Source organism: Dipodomys merriami, unplaced genomic scaffold (genome assembly GCF_024711535.1).
Source record: "Dipodomys merriami isolate MVZ:Mamm:240054 unplaced genomic scaffold, mDipMer1.0.p SCAF_19, whole genome shotgun sequence".
Taxonomy (NCBI): Eukaryota; Metazoa; Chordata; class Mammalia; order Rodentia; family Heteromyidae; genus Dipodomys; species Dipodomys merriami.
In genome coordinates this window covers 28,534,347-28,557,349 of record NW_027203270.1, presented here as the reverse complement: position 1 = coordinate 28,557,349, position 23,003 = coordinate 28,534,347, and the positions used below count along the sequence as shown (strand labels likewise).

The 23,003-nt window shown below is 40.6% G+C and overlaps 1 protein-coding gene across 13 annotated transcripts in view; it reads left to right on the top strand.

The window, feature by feature from the left end:
* Cdk12 (cyclin dependent kinase 12) overlaps positions 1–23,003 on the top strand; it is a 132,597-nt gene that overhangs the window by 49,080 nt on the left and 60,514 nt on the right. For all 13 annotated transcript variants that reach the window (XM_070028163.1, XM_070028169.1, XM_070028167.1 and 10 more), the window contains 5 exons: positions 8,556–8,633; positions 10,978–11,094; positions 11,608–11,739; positions 15,836–16,047; positions 18,615–19,067. In XM_070028163.1, coding sequence (XP_069884264.1) covers positions 8,556–8,633; positions 10,978–11,094; positions 11,608–11,739; positions 15,836–16,047; positions 18,615–19,067 — 992 coding nt within the window. The remainder of the gene's footprint in view (positions 1–8,555; positions 8,634–10,977; positions 11,095–11,607; positions 11,740–15,835; positions 16,048–18,614; positions 19,068–23,003) is intronic.

The window sequence follows — 23,003 nt, the reverse complement described above, 5'->3', positions numbered from 1 at the left end:
GGGCACTGTCCTTGCGCTCTTCAGCTCAAGGTAAGCGCTCTACCACTTCAGTCACAGTGCCACTTCCAGTTTTCTAGTGGTTTATTGGAGATAAGAATCTCACAGACTTTTCATGCCCGGGCTGGCTTTGAACCGTGATTCTCAGATCTCAGCCTCCTGAATAGCTAGGATTACAGGCTTGAGCCACCGGCGCCCGCTGGGTTCTCTTTTTTTTTGGGGGGGGGGCGGGGTCTGGTAGTGGGGCCTGAACTCTGGACCTGGGCACTGTCCCTCAGCTCTTCAGCTCAAGGCTAGCACTCTACCACTTGAGCCACAGCGCCACTTCCGGCTTTTTTTTTTCTTTTTGCTTATGTGGTGCTGAGGAATTGAACCCAGGGCCTTATGCATGCAAGGCAAGCGCTCTACCACTGAGCCACCTTCCCAGCCCCTCTTGGGTATTTCTTAACTCCAGAAACATTCATTTAAAATATTACAATTGTCTAAAAAAAAAAAACAGTAAAAATGTGGAAACTGGAAAAAATAAAATATTTCAATTGTCTTTTTTTAAACTTTGTTTATATTAGGATCCAAATGATAGCTTCTGGTAAGTTCAAATAATAAAATCAAAGTGTAGTTGATTATTATCTTGTCTTTTTTGTTGTTGTTGGTGGTAGTTATGGGGCTTGAACTCTGGGCCTGAATGCTGTCCCTCAGCTCTTTAGCTCAAGGCTAGCACGCTACCACTTGAGCTACAGCGCCACTTCCAGTTTTCTGGTGGTTTATTGGAGATAAGAGTTGCACGGACTTTCCTGCCTGGGCTGGCTTTGAACTGCAGTCCTCAGATCTCAGCCTCCTGAGTAGCTAGGATTACAGGCAGGAGCCACCAGCACTGGGCTTGTCTTTCTGTTTGTTTGTTTCTTTCTTTGGTACTTGAGTATTGAGCCCAAGATCTTTAGTATACTGGACTAGCACTCTACCACCAAGCTAACATTTCCCAGGTCCTTTTTTATTTTTCATTATTTTTCATTAAAAACACAAAAATTAACAAAAGGACTCACTAATTTGCCACATTTGCCTCAAACTGTATTTTCAGTTTCAGCATACTGAGTGCCTGAGGTTACAGGTTACACCCAGTTTATCTCATTTATTTATTTATTTATTTATTTATTTATTTATTTATTTATTTATTTATTTATTTATTTATTTATGGTATTAAGGGATAGGTTTATTCAGTAGACCTGATGGGACCAGGCAAGGTTGGCACTCCAAGTGGCTGGGAAAGAGAGGAAAGAGAGAGTAAAGAGCTAGAGCAGAGAGAAAGCAGAGAGAGCTAGAAAAGAGCAGCAAGAGAGCAGAGAGAGCAGAAAAGAACAGAGAGAGAGCAGAGAGCTAGAAATGAACAGAGAGAGAGCTAGGGAAATGAGAGAGAGCTGGGAAAGAGAGGAAAGAGAGAGGAAAGAGCTAGAGCAGAGAGAAAGCAGAGAAAGCTAGAAGAGAGCAGAGAAAGCAGAAAAGAATGGAGAGAGAGCAGAGAGCTAGAAACAAACAGCTATTTATTTTTTGCTTGTTTGTTTAGGACTTACTTTAGTTTGTACTCTGGGCCTTGGATTTTCTAGGCCTGAGCTTTACCACTTGATCCATGCCACCAGCTCAAGTTTTAATTAGGCATACCCCTTCCATCTCATGATTTGATTTGGTTTTATTTTCTTAGCATTTCTTAGTGAAAACTAGGTCATTTGTTGATTGTATTCTTACAGCTTTTTTTTTTTGTTTTGTTTTTTCTCTCTAATCATGATTCTTAGAGATGGGGAGTAGTTTGTGTTACTAGGAATCAAAGGTCTAGGCAAGCACTCTACCACTGAGTTACATTCCCTAGTTGCCTTTTAGCATGGGCAGGGGCAGTTGGATGGGCACATGCACATCCACTGCTATACAGACTTGAACTCTAGACCTTGAGCCTCTGGCTTAGCTTTTCTGCTCACAGCTGGAATGCTACCAGTTGAGCCATATCTCATTTCCAGGACTTTTTTGGTGGTTAATTGGAAACAGGATTCTCATGGATTTGTTTGCCTGGGCTGAATATCATTGCCTGAATCTCAGCCTCCTGATTAGCTAGGGATATATGTATAAGCTACCATTTCATGCTAGCATGGTCTTTTTCCTCTTCTTTTTTTTAAATTGGTTGTAGGGCTTCTTGAAATCAGGGTTGGCTTTATTTAAACCTTGATTTCAGCTTCCAGTCCCTGGCTTCTCATTATTTTTTAATTTTATTTATTTATTTATTTTTGCCGGTTGTGGGGCCTGAACTCTGGGCCTTGGCATTGTCCCTCAGCTCTTTAGCTCAAGGCAAGCGCTCTACCACTTGAGTCACAGGGCCACTTCCGGCTTTTTCTGCTTATGTGGTGCTGAGGAATCAAACCCAGGGCCTCATGCATTGCAAGGCAAGTGCTCTACCACTGAGCCACCTTCCCAGCCCCTCTTTATTTTTTTGACAGTGCAGTGTGAGGGTTTCAACTCAGGGTTCATACTTGCTCTGCTTGCTTGCTTGGCTGACCATCTGCCACTTGAGGCAAACCTCCAGTCAACTTTTTTGCTGAATAATTGGGGATAGAATCTCACAGAATTTCTTTTTCTTTCTTTCTTTTCTTTTCTTTCTTTTTTTTTTTTTGGCCAGTCCTGGGCCTTGAACCCAGAGTGTGGGCACTGTCCCTAAGCTGTTTTTGCTCAAGGCTAGCACTCTACCACTTGAGCCATAGCACCACTTCCAGCTTTTTCTGTTTATATGGAACTGAACCTAGGGCTTCATGCATGCTAGGCAACACTCTACCACTAAGCCACATTCCCAGCCCTCTCAGATTTTCTACCCTGGATTCATTTCCTATCTCAGCCTCCTGAGCTAGGATTCCAGGTGTGAGTCATCAGTTCCCTGCATATTATCTTCTTGTTCACACAGTAGTCGTTGGCTACTGGGAGCTTTACAGGACATTTCTTAAGTTCTCTTGATTATAATCATAGTAATCTTTTAGTTCTTATATTTTCATATTTATTTCTGTTCCAGACCTGAAATCAATGTTGTTGTTTTTTAAGGAGTCTTAATTCCTATGGCTTCCTTTAGCAGAAAATGATATTTAGTTCATGTGTTAGAGGAATAGTTTAAGCCATGTTTGTTATTTTATTTATTTATTTATTTTTAATCGGTAGTGGGGCTTAAACTCTGGGGCTGTGCACTGTCCCTGACCTCTTCAGCTCAAGGCAAGCACTCTACCGCTTGAGCTACAATGCCACTTCCGATTTTCTGGTGGTTAATTGGAGATAAGAGTCTCATAGATTTTCCATCCCTAGGTTGACTTTGAACCGCGATCATCAGATAGCCTACTGAGTAGCTAGGATTACAGGCTTGAGCCACCAGCGCCCAGCTCCATGTTTATTTTTTTTTTATTTAATTTTATTTTATTTGTGAACATACTATACAGAGGAGTTACAATTACATGGGCAGGATAATGCGTACATTTCTTACCTGCTTGGTACATTTCTTACCTGCAGCCAGCTCCATGTTTATTATTTGCTCTGATGTAATATACACACATCATGCTTTATGACTCTTAACATCTACTCCTTCATAAAGCATGTCACCTTTTCCATTCATTCCCTTTCTCTTTTTTTTTTTTTTTTTGTGCCAGTCCTGAGGCTTGAACTCAGGGCCTGGGCACTGCCCTGAGCTGCTTTTGCTCAAGGCTAGCACTCTGCCACTTGAGCCACAGTGCCACTTCTGGCTTTTTCTGTTTATGTGGTACTGAGGAATCAAACCCTGGGCTTCATATATGCTAGGCAAGCACTCTACCACTAAACCACATTCCTACCCCTCTCTATTGTCTTTAAGAATAGCTTATAGAAGTTTAAAAAGTTAAAAAAAAAAAACTTTTATAATGGCCTACTGAAATAAAATGAAGTTTAAGTTAACTGATTCAAACTGGGTATGTTTGTGTTTTGGGCTATTTGTTTTAACAGTATTAACATTTAAATTGTCACTCATAGGCTCTAAAGTTAACGTACCATTAAGATACATGGGGAAAGTTCATAGCTCCTTGAGTACTATTTTTTTTTTCTGTTTATGCATCCTGCCACTTTAATGTAATAGTAAAGTATTGATTATATAATAAGGTTTTTCCTAGCAAAGCACTGAAAAATGATATAAAAAAGAATACAAAACCCAGCTGGCCACAGTGTTATTCCAGTCTTCAGGAGGTTAAAGCAGGAGGATTTTGAGTTTAAGGCCAGCCAGACCTACACAGTGAAATCCTGTATGAAAAAAAAAAAAAAAAAGAAGAAAACATGGACTGGGAATGTGGTTTAGTGGTAGAGTACTTGACTAGCATGCATGAAGCCCTGGGTTCCATTCCTCAGTACAGCATAAACAGAAAGAGCCAGAAGTGGTTCTCTGGCTCAAGTGGTAGATTACTAGATTTGAGCAAAAAAGTTCAGGGACAATGCCCAGACCCTGAGTTCAAGCCCCAGGTCTGACAAAAACCTAAATAAAATCAAATAAAAAGAAAAACAATTGGAATGTAAAACAACAGAAATTAGGCTTTCTTTGAACATCAATGACTTATAATTTTGCGCTTCACTTAATTTTTTATGTGAATTTACTACTTTAGTAATCTATGATAGTTCTTCTAAAGATGTTTGTATAAAATAATCTTTAAAGAAAAATTAGGGGCTGGGAAGGTGGCTCAGTGGTAGAGCACTTGCCTTGCATGCATGAGGCCCTGGGTTCGATTCCTCAGCACCACATAAGCAAAAAAGAAAAAAGCTGGAAGTGGTGCTGTGGCTCAAGTGGTAGAGCGCTAGCCTTGAGCTGAAGAGCTGAGGGACAGCGCTCAGGCCCAGAGTTCAGGACCCACGACCGGATCCCCCCACTCCCCCCCAAAAAAAGAAAAATTAGTGGAGTGTTCAATGTAGTGGAGTATTTATTGCAGATCAGGGAAGTAACTAACTAGCAAATTATATATGAAGTCTGAAAAAGTTTCCTTGAACTTCATTGTAATCTATTTATACTGTTCTGTTCCTTGGCAAACCACTATTCAGCTTTCTGTCACTATAATTTCTAGAGTTTTAGACAAGTGGAATCATACAGTATATATTTTCTCTCCCCAGCCTTTTTTACTTTATAAAAATTGTTTTGAGACTTATTCATGTTAGTCACGTGCACATCTATCATATATATTATTTGTTTGTTTGTTTGTTGGTCATGGGGCCTGAACTCTGGGCCTGGACACTGTCCTTCATCTCAAGGCTAGTGCTCTACCACTTGAGCCACAGTGCCACGTCTGGTTTTTTCTGCTTAAGTGGTGCAGAGAAATCAAACCCAGGGCCTCATGCATGCAAGGCAAGCACTCTACCACTGAGCCACCTTCCCAGCATAAATATATATTTCATATTTTTTCTAGAACTACGAAAGTTGTTACAACTTACTCCTTTTCCTCTTTTTTGGGGGGGAGGGGGTCCGGTAGTGGGGCCTGAACTCTGGGCTTGGGCACTGTCCCTCAGCTCTTCAGCTCAAGGCTAGCGCTCTACCACTTGAGCCACAGCGCCACTTCTGGCTTTTTTCTTTTTGCTTATGTGGTGCTGAGGAATCGAACCCAGGGCCTTGAGCATGCAAGGCAAGCGCTCTACCACTGAGCCCTTCCCAGCCCACTCCTTTTCCTCTTAATGTTTAACATGTAGTCCCTAAATAAAAAGATGCTTTCTTATATAAGCTGAGTACAATTATCAAATATGGGAAATTTAACATTCCTAGAATGATTTTTTTTTTTGTGGCTGTGTTGTTGTTCCAACACGGATTCGAATTTGGTAGTTGACCCTTTTGCTCACTAGCTAGTGCTCTATTTATTGAGTCATACCTCCAACCCCTGTGGTTGTTATTTAATATAGTAATTTACTATACCTTCTATATTCTAGTTTATTAGTACCTTAATAATATCATTGGAATAATACTTCCCCTCCAGAATTCAGCGTAGCATCATATAATGTAATAAACTTAGTTTTTTTTTTTTTTGAAGATAGGCTCTCCACTATTGCTAAGGCTGGTTTTTTAACTTATTGACTCCAGTGATCTTCCCACTTCAGCCTTTCAAGTAGTTAAGCCTCCTAACTAGTTAAGAGTACATATATGGTACCATTGTGTCTGGCTTGTTTCTGGTTTTAAAAAATCTCTACTGGGCTGGGAAGGTGGCTCAGTGGTAGAACGCTTGCCTTGCATGCCTGAGGCCCTGGGTTCGATTCCTCAGCACCACATAAGCAAAAAGAAAAAAGCCGGAAGTGGCGCTGTGGCTCAAGTGGTAGAGCGCTAGCCTTGAGCTGAAGAGCTGAGGGACAGCGCCCAGGCCCAGAGTTCAGGCCCCACGACCGGACCCAAAAAAAAAAAAATAAAAAAATAAAAAAAAATAAAAAATAAAAAATCTCTACTATGGAACAGTTCTGTAGCCTTTATCTTTTTTTTTTTTTTGGTCAGTTGTGGGGTCTGAACTCTGGGCCTGGGCACTGTCCCTCAGCTTTTCAGCTAAAGGCTAGTGCCCTACCACTAGAGCCGCAGCACCACTTCTGCCTTTTTCTGCTTATGTGGCACTGAGGAATCTAACCCAGGGCCTCATGCATATGAGGCAAGCACTCTACCACTGAGCTACCTTCCCAGGCCATGTAGCCTTTATCTTTTATGACATTTACACTATTTTGTTGTTGGTGGTGGTGGTCATAGGACTTGAACTCTAGGTCTGGGCGCTGTACCTTAACTCTTCAGCTCAAGGCTAGTGCTCTACCACTTGAGCCACAGTATCACTTCCGGCTTTTTCTAGTTATGTGGTGCTGAAGAATTGAACTCAGGGCCTCATGTGTGCGAGGCACGTACTCTACCACTGAGCCACCTTCCCAGCCCTGACATTTACACTTTTGAAGAGTATAAACCAACTACTAGATGAATTCAAGTTATACAACTAAAATGTTTTTTTATTAACATTTATACCATATTGACCAGAATATCCCATAAGCAGTGTTATAGTTCTCATAAGGTTATTGCGTCTGTACTTAATTGTTATTTGCCCTTTAGTTATGATGTTAATTTTGGCCACTAGGTTAATGTGTTCTCCCTCCTCCCTCTGCTAAAAAGTTACTTGTGTCAGGTATTGGCAGCAGTTCACACCCATTATAGGCTGAGATCTGAGGATTGGAGTTTGAACCCAGGCAGGAAAGTCCATTGAGACTCTTATCTCCAATTAACTAGCAAAAAGCTGGAAGTAGAGCAGTGCCTGAAGTGGTAGAGAGCTATCCTTGAGCAAAACAGCTCAGGGCTGGGAAGGTGGCTCAATGGTAGAGTGCTTGCCTTGTATGCATGAGGCCCTGGGTTCGACTCCTCAGCACCACATAAGCAGAAAAAGCTGGAAGTGGCGCTGTGCGTGCCTCAAGTGGTAGAGCACTAGTCTTAAGCTTGAAGAGCTGAGGGACAGTGCCCAGGCCCAGAGTTCAGGCCCCATGAATGACAAAAACAAACAAAAAAAACAGCTCAGGGACAATACCCTAACCCTGAGTTCAAGTGCTAGGACCAGCAAAAAAAAGAAAAGTTAGGCCAAGAATTCAAGCCCCCCACTACTGACCAAAAAAAAAAAAAGAAAAAAAAGTTGCTGTTTCCTTTCTACAGTTGATAAAAGTTGTGGAGAGGTATGTGTTCTGTAAATATGTCCATGTGGTTCTGACAGCCTGTTTCAAATGACAAAAGTCTTTAAGCCAAATTCATTTGAAAGAGCTTTTTTTTTTTTTTTTTTTCAGTCGTGGGGCTTGAACTCTGGGCCTGGGCGCTGTCCCTCAGCTCTTCAGCTCAAGGCGAGCGCTCTACCACTTGAGCTACAGCGCCACTTCCTGAAAGAGCTTTTGAAACTGATCTTGGCTTATTGATAACATAATTATTTTCTTTGTAAATAAATGGGAAGAGATCTATATTATAGCATATGTCTTCAAAGTAGATTAATGACAAAACCTAATATTCTCTTGATCTTATATAATTATCCTTGCATAATTACCTTTAGTTATTTCCTTAATTTATAATGGCATGTTAGAAATCAAGCACTCTTCTCTTTTTATAGACTATTCTCTACAGGTGACTAAAATTTAATCTGTAAGAAAGTTTAAATTCTTTATACTTGCTGTTTGTTTTTTTGGGGGGTGGGGGTCCGGTCATGGGGCCTGAACTCTGGGCCTGGGCGCTGTCCCTCAGCTCTTCAGCTCAAGGCTAGCGCTCTACCTCTTGAGCCACAGTGCCACTTCCGGCTTTTTTCTTTTTGCTTATGTGGTGCTGAGGAATCGAACCCAGGGGCCTCAGGCATGTAAGGCAAGTGCTCTATCACTGAGCCACCTTCCCATCCCCAAGAAAGAAGAAATGTTTTCTTTCAGGAAACTAAGATACTGACGTTCTGGGCTAGTTTGCAACACAGCATATTGAATGCAGCCAACTTAACTATTAAAGTTTTTTGAGAAATAAGTAGACTCCAAAAATTTCTCTTCTGACCTCTCAATTTCACTCTTTTTAGATGCATCCTTGGAGAACTGTTCACAAAGAAGCCTATTTTTCAAGCCAATCTGGAATTGGCTCAGCTTGAACTGATCAGGTATAGCTTTCCATGTGTTCTTATATATCCTAGTATATTATATAATGTAATTTTCAAATTTTGAATGTTTTTCAATCACTACTAAGTGATGGTTTCTCTGCTTAATTTTAATATGTGTTTTAGTCTTCTTGTATAAAAAAAACATGTTCCACATAATTTTCTTTTTTGTCTTTGTCAGTTGTAGGGCTTGAAGTAAGGGCTGGGCGCTGTCCCTGAGCTACTTTGTTCAAGGCTAGCACACTCTGCCACTTTGAGCCACAGTGCCACTTCCAGTTTTCTGGTGGTTAATTGGAGATGAGTCTCCTGGACTTTCTTGTCTGGGCTGGCTTTGAACCTCTATTCTCAGATCTTAGCCCTCCTTAGTCAACTAGGCATGAGCTGCTGGTACAGAGCTGCTCGTGTGTGTGTGTGTGTGTGTGTGTGTGTGTGTGTGTGTGTGTGTGTGTGTGTGTGTGTGTGTGTGTGTGTGTGTGTGTGTGTGTGTGTGTGTGTGTGTGTGTGTGTGTGTGTGTGTACGTGTGTGTGTGTGTACGTGTGTGTGTGTGTGTACGTGTGTGTGTGTGTACGTGTGTGTACGTGTGTGTACGTGTGTGTACGTACCAGTCTTGGGGCTTGTATTCAGGGCCTAAGCACTATCCTTGAGCATCTTCTATTCATGGCTAATGCTCTACCACTTGAGCCACAGCTCTACTTCTGGTTTTTTTAGTGATTAATTAGAGATAAGAGTCTCATGGATATTTCTGTCCAGGAAGACTTCTAATGGAGATCCTCATATCTCAAGCTCCTAGGTAGCTAAGATGATAGGCATAAGCCACCAATGCCTAGCTAGCTGCTCTGATTTTTTTTTTTTTTTTTGGTCGGTCATGGGGCTTGAACTGTGGACCTGGATGCTGTCCCTCAGCTCTTCAGCTCAAGTCTAGCACTCTACCACTTGAGCCACAGCGCCACTTCCAGTTTTCTGGCAGCTGCTCAAATTTTTTTTTTTTTTGGTCGGTCGTGGGGCTTGAACTCTGGGCTTGAGCGCTGTCAGCTCTTCAGCTCAAGGCTAGCGCTCTACCACTTGAGCTACAGCGCCACTTCCAGTTGCTCCAGTTTTTGAGAAAAGGTTTTGCTTTTTGTCTAGCTCATTCTAGACTTCAATCTTCCTATTTGTGTTTCCACAATAACTGGGTATGTGGTGTATACCATCATTCCCAGCTTTTTCTCTTGAGGTATGTATGGAGTCTTGTAAAATATTTCGACTGGTCTGGATTATAACTAAGATCCTTCTGATCTCAGCCTTTCACATAGCTAAGTCCACACTACTGCATCCAGTATTGAGATAGGTAGGGTCTTTTGAACTTTTTACCTGTCTGGCCTCAAACCTTGATTCTCCCAATTTCTACTTCCCAAGTACCTAGGACAGAACTTAGCTTATAGTCTTTTTTTTTTTTGCGACCTAGGTTCTTTTTTGAACCTAGGGCTGTTTGCTTATTAGGCAGGTACTTTATCACTTGAACCATGCTACAGATCCTTGTAGACAGTTTTGTTTTAATATAATTTTATTGTTACTATTTAAGGGGTTGTACAGAGGGGTTTCCATTTTTATAATTCAGGTAATGCGTGCATTTTTCTCTTGTGGACAATATCACTCCTTCCTTTGCTTTCCCCTGTTTCTTCCTCTCATCCCTGCCCACAAGTTTCATAGCTCTTTTTCTGCATGGTATATATTGAATACCATGATTGGATTTGTTCACCTTTCCTTCCTTCATTTCTGCATCCCTCTGTTGCCCCTCCTGAGCAGAAAAAGGAAAAAGAAAGCTCACACAAACAATACCATCACCACCCAACAACATAAATAACCCATGTTGTAGGCACTTAACTCACTATTTGTCATGGTAATCTCTCAGTTTAAAAACTTCTTAGTCTTCTCCCACTTTTCTTTGTTAGTAGGGACTTGAAAGAAATTAATACTCACTAAATAGAACAAAATTAGTAATGAATACTGTGTGGAGAATTAAAAACATGTATTATAAATCAAGTAATATGAATTATTCTGGATTGTTATGTCTGTATTTTCTCTTATTGTCCTGTTATCAACTACCCCTCCCCCCTTACTGAGGATTAAAGCTAAGGCTTTATACTTTATAGGCCCATACTCTACTGGTTGAGCTGTGTCCCAACCTCCATAACCTTCCTATCCTATTCCTTCTGTCTTTAAAGCAATAAGGTTATATTTTACCTTTCTGCATGCCTTATAATCTAGTGACCAAAGTTTCCCCAGGTGGTAATTTCTGCTCTTAGAACATTCAGAATTCACGATGCTGACTCAGTTCTTTGCTCTCGCTTCTTGCTTTGTTTTCAGTCGTCTCTGTGGTAGCCCTTGTCCAGCTGTGTGGCCTGATGTTATCAAGCTGCCCTATTTTAATACCATGAAACCCAAGAAGCAATATAGAAGGCGCCTACGAGAAGAATTCTCTTTGTGAGTTTGGCCAAAATGTACATTTCTTTTCTGTGTCTAGCTTATGTTTTGGGACCTTTTTAATAGCTTAGTGTTGTCTTGATTTGTTACAGCAAGTATTTTGAAACAGTTACATGAGTTTTTTGGGTTTATATATATATATATTATATATATATGTATTTTATATATATGTATTATATATATATATATATATATATATATATAAAACCCTTTTTTGTAACATCTCTTCTAAAGGCTTTTAGGTACTTAGAAGACTATTATATTAAACTTCCTTACAGACTTTTTGATCTTCCCAGGGAAAAGAGAACAGAACCTTTAGCTTCATATTTTTCACTTATAGCGTTTCTTAAGTCTATGTAGGAGCAAATACATTTGCTTGCATTAGCTAACTTCTAGCTCCTTTTCCTTAGTTTTACATGGAGATGGAAATTCAGAGACCTTTTGATGCAAAGTTACAGGTTTTAGAACACTGAAATACTTGTAAACCTATGCTTTCTTTGTTTCTTCCTACAGCATTCCTTCAGCAGCACTTGATTTACTGGACCACATGCTGACACTAGATCCTAGCAAGCGTTGCACAGCTGAACAGACTCTACAGAGTGACTTCCTTAAAGATGTGGAACTCAGCAAAATGGCTCCCCCAGAGTAAGTACTGGTGGCCTTGTAGTGACCTTGTTCTTCGCATAAGCCCAGAAGATGAGAAAACTCAATATATCTTTATAAAAACTGCAAGTTCTGGATAGATGTCCTTGAATATTATGGCTGATAAGGAGGTTTGTTTCATTGTTTTGCAAAGATTAACTGCAGTGTTGGTAGTTAATTCAACCAATCTTTTGTGTCCAGACTACTAGCATATTGCCCTATATAACTTCTTTGAAAATACTCCTTCTAGTTTTCTTTCTTTTTTTCCTTTTCTTTCTTTCTTTCCTTCCTTCCTTCCTTCCTTTTCTTCTTTTGTCAGTCATGTGACTTGAACTCAGGACCTGAGTGCTGTCCCTGAGCTCTTTGCTCAAGGCTAGTGCTCTATCACTTTGAGCCACAATGCCACTTCCAATTTTCTGGAAGTTAATTGAAGGTAAGAGTTTCACAGACTTTCCTGCCCAGGCTGGTTTGGAACTGTGATTCTCAGATCTCAGCCTTCTGAATAGCTAGGATTACAGGTGTGAGCCACTAGTACCCAGTTTAGTTTCCTTTCTTTATTTTTTAATTTTGGTGTAGATACTGGGGCTTGAACTCAGGACCTGAATACTATCTCTTAGCTTTTTTGCTCAAGGCTTGCACTTTAACACTTAAACCACAGCTCCATTTCTGGCTTTTTGCTGGTTAATTGGAGGTAAGAGTCTCAATGCACTTTCCTGCCTGGTTCAAACCCCAATCAGATCTCAATCCCTAAGTAGCATGAGCCAGCTTTCCTAGTTTACAGTATTGTCAGGGCATGGATTTTTTATTTTTATTTTTATTTTGCCAGTACTGGGGCTTTAACTCAGGGCCTGGGCACTGTCCCTGATATTCTTTTGCTCAAGGCTAGCACTCTACCACTGAGCCACAGCACCACTGTTTATGTAGTACTGGGGAATTGAACCCAGGGCTTCATGCATGCTAGGCAAGCACTGTACCACTAAGCCACATTCCCAAACAAAAATATGTTCTCTGTATCTCTGATCTTTTGAACTTCCTGTGTCCTTTAGAATGTGTACAGTTTCTACATCATTTTTTTTTTTTTGTACCAGTTCTGGGGCTTGAACTCAGAATCTGGGCTCTTAAGCTTTTGTCCTGAAAGCTAGCATTTTACCACTTGAACCACATCTCTACTTCTGACCTTTTTAGTGGTTAATTGAAAGTTAATAGTCTCACAGACTTTCCTGGTTGGGCTGGCTTCATGCCATGATCCTCAGATTAGCCTCTTGAGTGGCCAGGATTATAGCCTCTTGTGTGGCCAGGATTATAGGCATGAGTTGCTAATGCTCAGCTTTTTCTATGTTCTTTAATTTTTTGGGGGGTCCGGTAGTGGGGCCTGAACGCTGGGCCTGGGCGCTGTCCCTCAGCTCTTCAGCTCAAGGCTAGCGCTCTACCACTTGAGCCACAGCGCCACTTCCAGCTTTTTTCTTTCTTGCTTCTGTGGTGCTAAGGAATTGAACCCAGGGCCTCAGGCATGCAAGGCAAGTGCTCTACCACTGAGCCACCTTCCCAGCCCCAGCCTTTTCTATATTCTTATTCCACGTTCTGGTACATGAAGTCTTTTATCCTTACATTTATCACTGATAATATTTTACTTTAATGTCTTTTGGGGGGCATTTTCTTACCTTAAATACTTCCATGCACTGGTGGTTCTTGCCAATAATCCTAGCTACTCCAGAAGCTGGCAGCCAGGATCTTAGTTCAAAGCCAGCCTAGGCAGAAAAGTCAGAGAATCCATCTCTTACTTACCTTAATGATAGAGTGCCAACTGTGAGCAAACTCTGAGTGGGTAAAGCCCTGAGTTCAACCCATAGTACACACACACACACACACAACACACACACAACAACAACAACACTCTCCCCCCCCACACACACACACGCCTCTGAGTTTTATTCCCAATACTACAAAAAGGAAAATACCTTTCCCTGATGTGATGATGTGACAACAACACTCCCCCCCCCCCACACACACCTCTGAGTTTTATTCCCAATACTACAAAAAGGAAAATACCTTTCCCTGATGTGATGATGCATGCTTGTAATCTTAAAACTCAGGAAGCTAAGGATAAAAGATTGAGAATTTGAGCCAGCCTGGGTTATAAGACCCTGTCTCAAAAAAAGAATGATTGTTGGATATCAGTGGCTCTTGCCTATAATCCTTGCTACTCAGGAGCTTAGATCTGAGGATTACAGTTCAAAGCCAACCCAGCAGGAAAGTCTATGAGATTTATCTCCAATTAACTACCCAAAAGCCAGAAGTCGGGCAGTGACTCAAGTGGCAAGGTGCTAACCTTCAGCAATAAAGTTCAGGAAAAGTGTCTAGTCCTTGAGTTCAAGCCCCTGGACTGGCACTTACTGACAAAAAAATAGGGGGAAGGAAAGGAAAAAAAGAAAAGAAGAGAGACTACCTACTTGGGAGGTAAATACCAAGAGGATCATGGTTTCAGCCAGCTTGGCAAGAACTATGTTAGACCCTGGTCTCTGTAGAGACTGGCTTGGTCTGTGATGAATGCCTATCATTATAGCTATACAAGAGGCTGATATTGAGAGTGTTAAGGTTCCAGGCCAGCCCTGGCAAAATGAGAGTCCCTATTTCCACAAAAAAAGCTGGACACAGTGTGTGTGCCTATTATCCTAGCCACTTTAGAGGCGTAATTAAGAGGACCTGGATTCTAGCCTGCCTGGGCAAACATCAACACTATATCTTGAATAATCGGAGCAAAACAGGCTGTAGGTGTAGCTTAGTGCCTGCCTTAGTAAGAACTGAGTTTAAACTCTAGTACCTCAAAGAAAGTAAGAGGAGGAAGGAAGGGAGGAAAGAAAGAAAGACAAATGTATCTTTAAGGAATATATAGCTTATTAGTATGTGAATAGACAGTAATTATAAATTGCCCAAGAAATGTCCATATTTGTCTATTCACTAGAATTTTGGTACACTAAATATAGTTTAAAACACATAAACTTTTCCCTGAAACTTGAGAATTCTTGTCATGGGGTGTTTTTTTTTTTTTGCCAGTCCTGGGGCTTGAACTCGGGGCCTAGGTGCTTTTTTTTGCTCAGTGCTAGCCCTCTACCACTTAAGCCACAGCCTACTTCGAGCTTTTTTTGTTGATGTGGTACTAAGGAGTCTAACCCAGGGCTTCATGCATGCTAGGCAAGCACTCTACCACTAAGCCACATTTCCAGCCCTCTCATGGATCTGTAAGATATGACTTATTTGAGCTATTTGCACTATTGAGTATGGCAAAATCAGAAAATATATCAAATAATAAATAATGCTAAACTCCATACATGAAAATCTTAATGCCTACTCACAGAGATTCCATGGATAGTAAGAGGAAGAATTAGTTTTCAGTTCTCACAAACCAAATAACACATGTGTTGATTTTACAGAGACAGTTTAATTATGGTATATTTATATGCTTCCAAGGTTTAAATTACCATTCTTCCTAGATTTTTGTAGTGATTACTAAACCAATCTCTGCTCTATTTATACTTAGCTGAAATTTGGCCAATAAAGTTCTCTTTTATTCCGATTACAAAGAATATTTGGCTAGAATATGGGAGTTTATATAGCAAGTGTGTCCCTAGCTTTTGCAAGATCCTCATTTCTTACTGTATAAATTTTGAACCTTTGGACTTTTATTTCTTCAGACTACCATCTGCCATGATATTAATTACTTAATTCATTAATTTATTTGTTGGTTTTGGGGCTTGAACTCAGGTGCCTGGGCTGTCCCTTAGCTCTTTTTGCTCAAGGCTAGTACTCTACCACTTTGAGCCACAGCTTCACTTCCACTTTTCTGGTAGTTAATTGGAAATAAGAATTCATGGACTTTCCTGCCCACGCTGGCTTTGAACCACAATTCTCATATCTCAGCCTAGAATTGTAAGGGTAAGCCACTAGCTCCCAGCTACCATGAAATGTTTACTGCTTTTACCTATTTATTTTTATGTTCTCTTTATTCTTTCCATTTCCCATACTCTTGCTTTCCCATTTTAATCCTCTATCCTTCCATTTACTTACTATCACCATTTCCCTTTGCTTTGTCTTTTTCTAGCCTCCCTCGCTGGCAGGATTGCCATGAATTGTGGAGCAAGAAACGGCGACGACAGCGACAAAGTGGTGTTGTGGTAGAAGAGCCACCTCCACCCAAAGCCTCTCGCAAAGAAACTACCTCAGGGATAACTGCTGAGCCTGTGAAGAACAGTAGCCCAGCACCACCCCAGCCAGCTCCTAGCAAAGTAGAGCCTGGGGCTGGGGATGCAATAGGTCAGTGCTGAAATGGGACCTTTGTGCTTTTTTAAATCACATTTTGGCAGATTTTGATGGTCAGGTGCAAGGAGTAGATGTGCCTATTTTATTTTTTGTTCAGTGGAATATGAGGAAGAAGGTTGATTATTTTCATGTGTATGGCTCAGAAAGCCTACAGTATACCATTTTCCTTCCTTGAAATAAGGAATATTGTATCTCAGCTCTGTGTGGAATAAATGAATTAGAAAACAAAATATAATTTAAGGTCAGTTCACCCATGGGTTTATAGCACCTATAATTTAGAACCCCATTTGTATTATATTAAATAAAATCTTAGAATCCAATCATGTTAAATCACAATTGTTAAATGTCAGTAGTTCTATAGATTGTTACTTGATCTAAATATACCAAAAACTTACTCAAGCCAGGTGCCAGTGGCTCACTCCTGTGATCCTAGCTACTTAGGAGGCTGAGATCTGAGGACCGCTGTTCAAAACCAGCCTGGGCAGAAAAGTCCCGAGAGACTTTTTTTTTTTTGGCCAGTCATGGACCTGAACTCTTGGCCTAGGCGCTGTCCCTCAGCTCTTCAGCTCAAGGCGAGCGCTCGACCACTTGAGCCCATAGTGCCACTTCTGGCTTTTTCTGTTTGTGTGGTGCTGAGGAATCAAACCCAGGGCCTCATTCATGCAAGGCAAGCACTCTACCACTGAGCCACCTTCCCAGCCCCCGAGAGATTCTTATCTCCAATTAGCCACCAGAAAACTGGAAGTGCCACTATGACTCCAGTGGTAGAGCACTCTCCTTGAGCTGATGAGCTCAGGAACAGTGCCCAGGCCCAGAGTTCAAACCCCAGGACAGACAAATACATAAACAAACAAACTTATTCAGCTGGGCAGGAAAGTCCATGAGATTCTTATCTCCAATTAACTACTAGAAAGCTGGAATTGTTACTGTGGCTCTAAGTGGTAGATTGCTAGCCTTGAGAGAAAAGCTCAGGGACAGCACCCAGGCTCTGAGTTCAAGCTCCATGTAACAAAAGAAATTAAAAACAAAAAAAGCCAGAACTGGAGGTATAGCTCAAGTTGGTAGAGTACCAGCTGTGAATGAAAAAGCTAACTAATAGCCTGAGGCACTAAATTCAAGCCCCAGTACCAGCACAAAAAAAAAATTAAAAAATAAATAAATACCCTTAAATAATTGCCAGAACATGGGATATAAAGCATCTGAATTCTCAAAAATCTCCTCTGGTATTTTTTTATCTTTTTGGCAGTACTGGGGTTTGAACTCAGGGTATTATACTTGCTGGGCAAGCATTTTGCCCCTGTACCACATCTACATCTCTAAGCCTTCTGGTGACTGTGTATGCTTGTACTAGGGCTTTAACTTAGAGCCTAGGTGATGTTCCTTGGCTTTTTTGCTCAAGGCTAGTGCTGTACCACTTGGGCCACAGCTCCATTTAGAGCCTGGGTGTTGTTCCTTATATTTTTTTGCTCAAGGCTTAGTCCTGTACCACTTGAGCCACAGCTCCACTTCCGGCGTTTTGGTGGTTAAGTGGACTTAAGAATCTTATGTACATTCCTGCCCCTGCTGACTTTGAACTTTGATCCTCAGATCTCATCACCAAAACCTGGCTCTTGGTAGTTCTTTTTTTTTTTTTTTTTTTTTTTTTTTTTTTTTTTTTTTTTTGGTTGGTCTTGGAACTTGAAGTTGGCCTGGGTGCTGTCCTGGAGGTGTTTTGTTTTTTTTTTGTCAGTCATGGGCCTTGAACTCTGGGCCTGAGCGCTGTCCTTCAGCTCAAGGCAAGCACTCTACCACTTGAGCTAGGGCGCCACTTCCGGTTTTCAGATGGTTTATTGGAGATAAGAGTTAAACGGACTTTCCTGACTGGGTTGGCTTTGAACCGCAATCCTCAGATCTCAGCCTCCTGAGTAGCTAGGATTACAGGCATGAGTCACCCTCGGCTGGTTGGTAATTCTTAAGGTATATAATAAGCATTGAACATCACCAGCATTGAGATTGGTAGAGTGCCAGCCAATGACAAAGTGTCAGGTACTGAGTTCAAGTCTTGGCCTTGGAAGAAAAAAAAATCGCCAGCACTGAAGAACATGAATAAAAGATACAGTGAAGAGATATTTAGATACAGATATTTAGGAACAGTAAAGAGATGTTTTTAGTTAATCTTTATCTTTTAAAGCAAAACTAAGTAACTGACATGACAACTGAAACATGAGAGTTCATTGGGCACTTGTGCTCACAAGTGTAATCCTATCTACTCAAGAGGCTGATATCTGAGGATGGTGGTTGTAAGCCAGCCTGAATAGAAAAGTCTCTGAGACTGTTATTTTCAGTTAACCATCAAAAATCTTGTAGTGGAGTTGTGGCTCAAATTATAGAGCATTAGCCTTGAACAAAAGAGCTAAAGAACAGTACTTTGTCTCTGAATTCAAGTCCTAGTACAAGCACAAAAACAAAATAAAACAGAAAACCTGTAAGTTTATTCTTGAGCTATTGTAAGTTGCTATTGTCATTCAAAGCAATGGCTTCATTTCCTGCCTATCTTACATTGCTACACTGTCTCCCCACAGGCCTTGGTGACATCACACAGCAGCTAAATCAAAGTGAATTGGCAGTGTTATTAAATCTGCTACAGAGCCAAACAGACCTGAGTATCCCTCAGATGGCACAGCTGCTTAACATCCATTCCAACCCAGAGATGCAACAGCAGCTGGAAGCCCTAAACCAATCCATCAGTGCCCTGACGGAAGCCAGTTCTCAGCAGCAGAACTCAGAGTCCATAGCCCCAGAGGAGTCTTTGAAGGAAGCACCCCCTGCACCAGTTGTCCTGCCTTCAGCAGAACAGACGACCCCTGAAGCTTCAAGCACACCAGCTGACATGCAGAATATGTTGGCAGTTCTCTTGGGTCAGCTGGTGAAAACCCAGGAGCCAGCAGGCAACCTTGAGGAAAACAACAGTGACAAGAATAGTGGGCCACAGGGGCCTCGAAGAACTCCCACAATGCCACAGGAGGAGGCAGCAGGTAAACAGACCGGTCAAATCTCATTGAGCAGGTGCTTTTGATCCTCTCTAACATCTTTTTCACACCAATGGCCTCAGTTTCAGATTTTCTGTAACCCAGTCTACAGGAGAACATAGCACCAAGTGATGTATTCCTTGCCAATGTCTTTAAGTCTCAAAACATCTTTAATATATCGATTACTTTTTTCAATTCCTAGGATGTAGGTAAGTAAGCCTTGTATATTGTCAAGGAAACTAGAACCATGGTTAATGGTGCTTTTTGGAAGCACTGTGTATGTTGGCCAGCTAGTCCTAGAAAATCTGCTTTCTTAAAAAAAAAATCATTATCAGGTTGTGCTTCTTTATTTCTAGTGGAGTGGATGCAGGATACCTTAATAAAACATCATTTGACTTTCTGAGCATAACTTGGGAATTGATCTAAATAGATAGTTAACACTGTCCAGTTTCTTTCCAAAAAATAACATAAAAATTATTTCTTTAAATCTGTGTTACTGAAAGAGACCATGGAATGGACCCCAGATCAGAAAACATTATAAAAAGGAAAAGGAAAAGAAGGATTGGTTTATATCTTTATCTCACATGACTAGAGCACGCAGTTTATTAGAGGGAAAACATTTAAGTTCTATAATCCTGATTCATAATCTGTTTGCAAAATCTTACATATCTGAAACTGTTTTCAATTTCCTGGAAGTTTTTACTGTCAAGGAAGATTCCTATGAATTGGGGAAGAATCACAAGAGTTGAAGAAGTATACTCACCTTCACCTTTAGGGTCCTGCATTCATACGAGATGGTATAGAAAGTATATGCTTTATTTCAATGATATAAAGCCAAGGGCATAAACTATTTTTAAAATGTAAAGTTTTTTTTTTAATTGGGAGATAATTAGTAAAATTAGCCCCTCATTTAGAAAACTGCGGTCCAAAAGTTTAAAACTTTAAAACTTAAAAGTTTAAAACTGTGGTCCCTCTGTGATTATTCACAGAAGCAAAAACTAAATCTCAAGTGATTATAGTTTTTATTCACTTTGCCACTCTGTCATGAATTTTGAGGAGATTCAAGAACATAGAGTAAGAAAAGACTATCTAGAATTAAAGCAAGCCTCTTTTCTCATTTCTCAGATTACGATTTTTTCCTCCAGTCCCTCTCCTAGAAATCTCGCTTTAACAAAAAATCTGAAGAAAGGAGCTGGGCACTGGTGGCTCATGCCTGTAATCGTAGCTACTCAGGAGGCTGAGATCTCAGGATCGTGGTTCAAAGCCAGCCCTGGTAGGAAAGTCGTGAGACTCTTATGTCCAGTTAACTACAAGAAAACCAGAAGTTCCACTGTGGCTCAAGCATAAGAGTGCTTGCCTTGAGCTGAAGAACTGAGGGACAGTGCCCAGGCCCAGAGTTCAAGCCCCACAGTGGACTAAAAAAAAAAGAAAAAAAATCTGAAGAAGGGGGGAAAAGCTAGGAGCTGGCGACTTACACTTGTAATCCTAGCTACTCAGGAGGCCAAGATCTGAGGATCAGTGTTTGAAGACAGATTGGTCTAGAAAATCCATGTGATTCTTACCTCCAGTTAATTGCCAAAAAACAGGAAGTGGAGCTATAGCTAAAGTAGTAGAATGCTAGCTTTGAACAAGAATAGCACCTAGACCCTAAGTTCAAACCCCTAGGACAGCACCGAAATAAATAAAGTCTGAAAGAAGTTGGTCAAACTAAATAACAGTGAAAGAAATTTACCCAATAATTGATCCAGGGAGCTATTAGTCACATGATGAAATTGAAGTAAAACTAAGTGCTGGCCTATGGCCAGACGTCACTGGATATATTTTTTAAGAAGAGTAAAAAAAAATTCAACTAATTATTTAGTCAACTGGATTATCTAGTTGCTGTTCCACAGGGTTTCTTGTGTTGTGTAGCACGGGCTAGCCTCAAAACCCCAATCCTCTTGTTCTTATCTCCCAGGTATGAGATTACAGGCAATTTTTGTTTTCTTCCCTGATATTTTTTAGTTAGCTATTTCACTATTCGTTAGCACTTCCAGCAGAGGGCATTTTATATGAACTAGAAAAGGGGACAACCTGTCAGTCTAGCTGTTGTTTAGCAGTTCTGTACTTGTTAGGAAAGGGTGATGATTGAAATCTAATGAATCAAAAGAAGCTTTTAAAGTTATTTTTGCATTTATTAAATACCTCTTTTCATTAGTACAGAACTAGTAAGAATTGGCAACATTAACATTTTAAATCTGACAGCAATATGAATTGTTCAGATGAATAGCTCATATTTGAAGAAATTTTATAGTTCTTTACAATTCATCTACTTTTTTACTTGGAGTAAAATTTTCATTTTATAAGCATGAAAGAATTGAGCCCAAAAATTAGTTATGTTGAAACAGGGCTGAAGGCGTAGATCATTATAAAGCAAGTTTTTTTTTTTTTTTTTTTTTTTTTTAGAATAAGTACCCTAGTGAGTACTATGTCCTGAATTTAGTCCTCAGTACCACCAAAATAGAACAAAATAAAATGTAGCTATATAAAAGGCAAAATTTATACATGTGGAATGTGAGTGTAAATTTGCCCATTTTTATAATTAGTTATTTTAAAGTCTATGCCTGTGAAACATGATATTCCATTTTATGTTATAGACATTCCCCAAAATACATCCCCCCTCGCCCCCCCCCGCCCACTTTCTCTTTTGTTTCTTGTTTTTTGTTTTTTTTGGGTTTTTTTGTTTGTTTGTTTTTGTCAGTTGGTTGGTTGTAGGGCTTGAACTCTGGGCTTGGGCATTGTCCCTCCCTCAGCTCTTCAGCTCAAAGCTAGCACTCTACCACTTGAGCCACAGTGCCACTTCTGGTTTTCTGTTGGTTAATTGGAGATAAGACTTTCCTGCCCAGGCTGGCTCTGAACCGAGGTCCTCAGATCTCAGTAGCTAGAATTAAAGGTGTGAGCCACCAGCCCCTGTCTAAAAAGTACTTTTTGATGTCTTTAAATTGACTTTTTTTTTTTTTTTGGTGGGTCATGGGGCCTGAATTCTGGGCCTGGGCACTGTCCCTCAGCTCTTCAGCTCAAAGCTAGTGCTCTACCACTTGAGCCACAGCACCACTTCCAGCCTTTTCTGCTTGTGTGGTGCTGAGTAATTGAACCCAGGGCCTCATGCATGTGAGGCAAACATTCTACCACTGAGCCACCTTCCCAGCTCTGACTTTCTTTTTTTAATGGTACTAAGATTTAAAGTCAACTTCACACTCGCTAGACCCAGGTACTCTACCAGTTAAACCATGCCTCAAGTCCTAATGTTTTTAAATAGTGAGATTAATAGCTAAAGACTAAAATGCTTATGGTCTAATTACTCTACCTTTTCCAGAGTATCTTCAAGTTATGAATTTTCCATGGCTTTGATTTTTTTTTTTCAGGACACAGGTTTGAACTCAGCATTAGCATTCTACCATTTGAGCCATACCCCAACCTTTCTCTCTCCCTCTCTCCTTTTGTCTCTTATCTATCTATTCATCTCCTCTCTCTCTTCTTTTCTTCTTTTTTTTTAAATACCACTACTTTTTCACTTAGGGCTTGAGCATTGTCCCTTAGCTTTTTCTCTCAATGTTAGCACTCTACCACTTGAACCAAACAAAGCTCTACCTCTGGCTTTTTGGTAGTTAATTGGAGATAAGGGTCTCATAGACTTTTCTGCCCAGGCTGCTTTGAACCATGATTCTTTGATTTCTCCTTCCTGAGTAGCTGGGATTACTGGTATGAGCTATCAGCACCCAGCTACTTTTTTTCTCTTTAGTTATTTTTCAAGTAGGGTCTCAGATTTTTGCCTGGACCAGCCTCAGACCACAATCCTCTTACCTACGGCCTCCCACATAGCTGGGATCACAGGCACATACCACCATGCTTGACTTGTAGTTGTGATGGAGTCTTGATATTTTTTTCTGAGGCTAGTCTCAA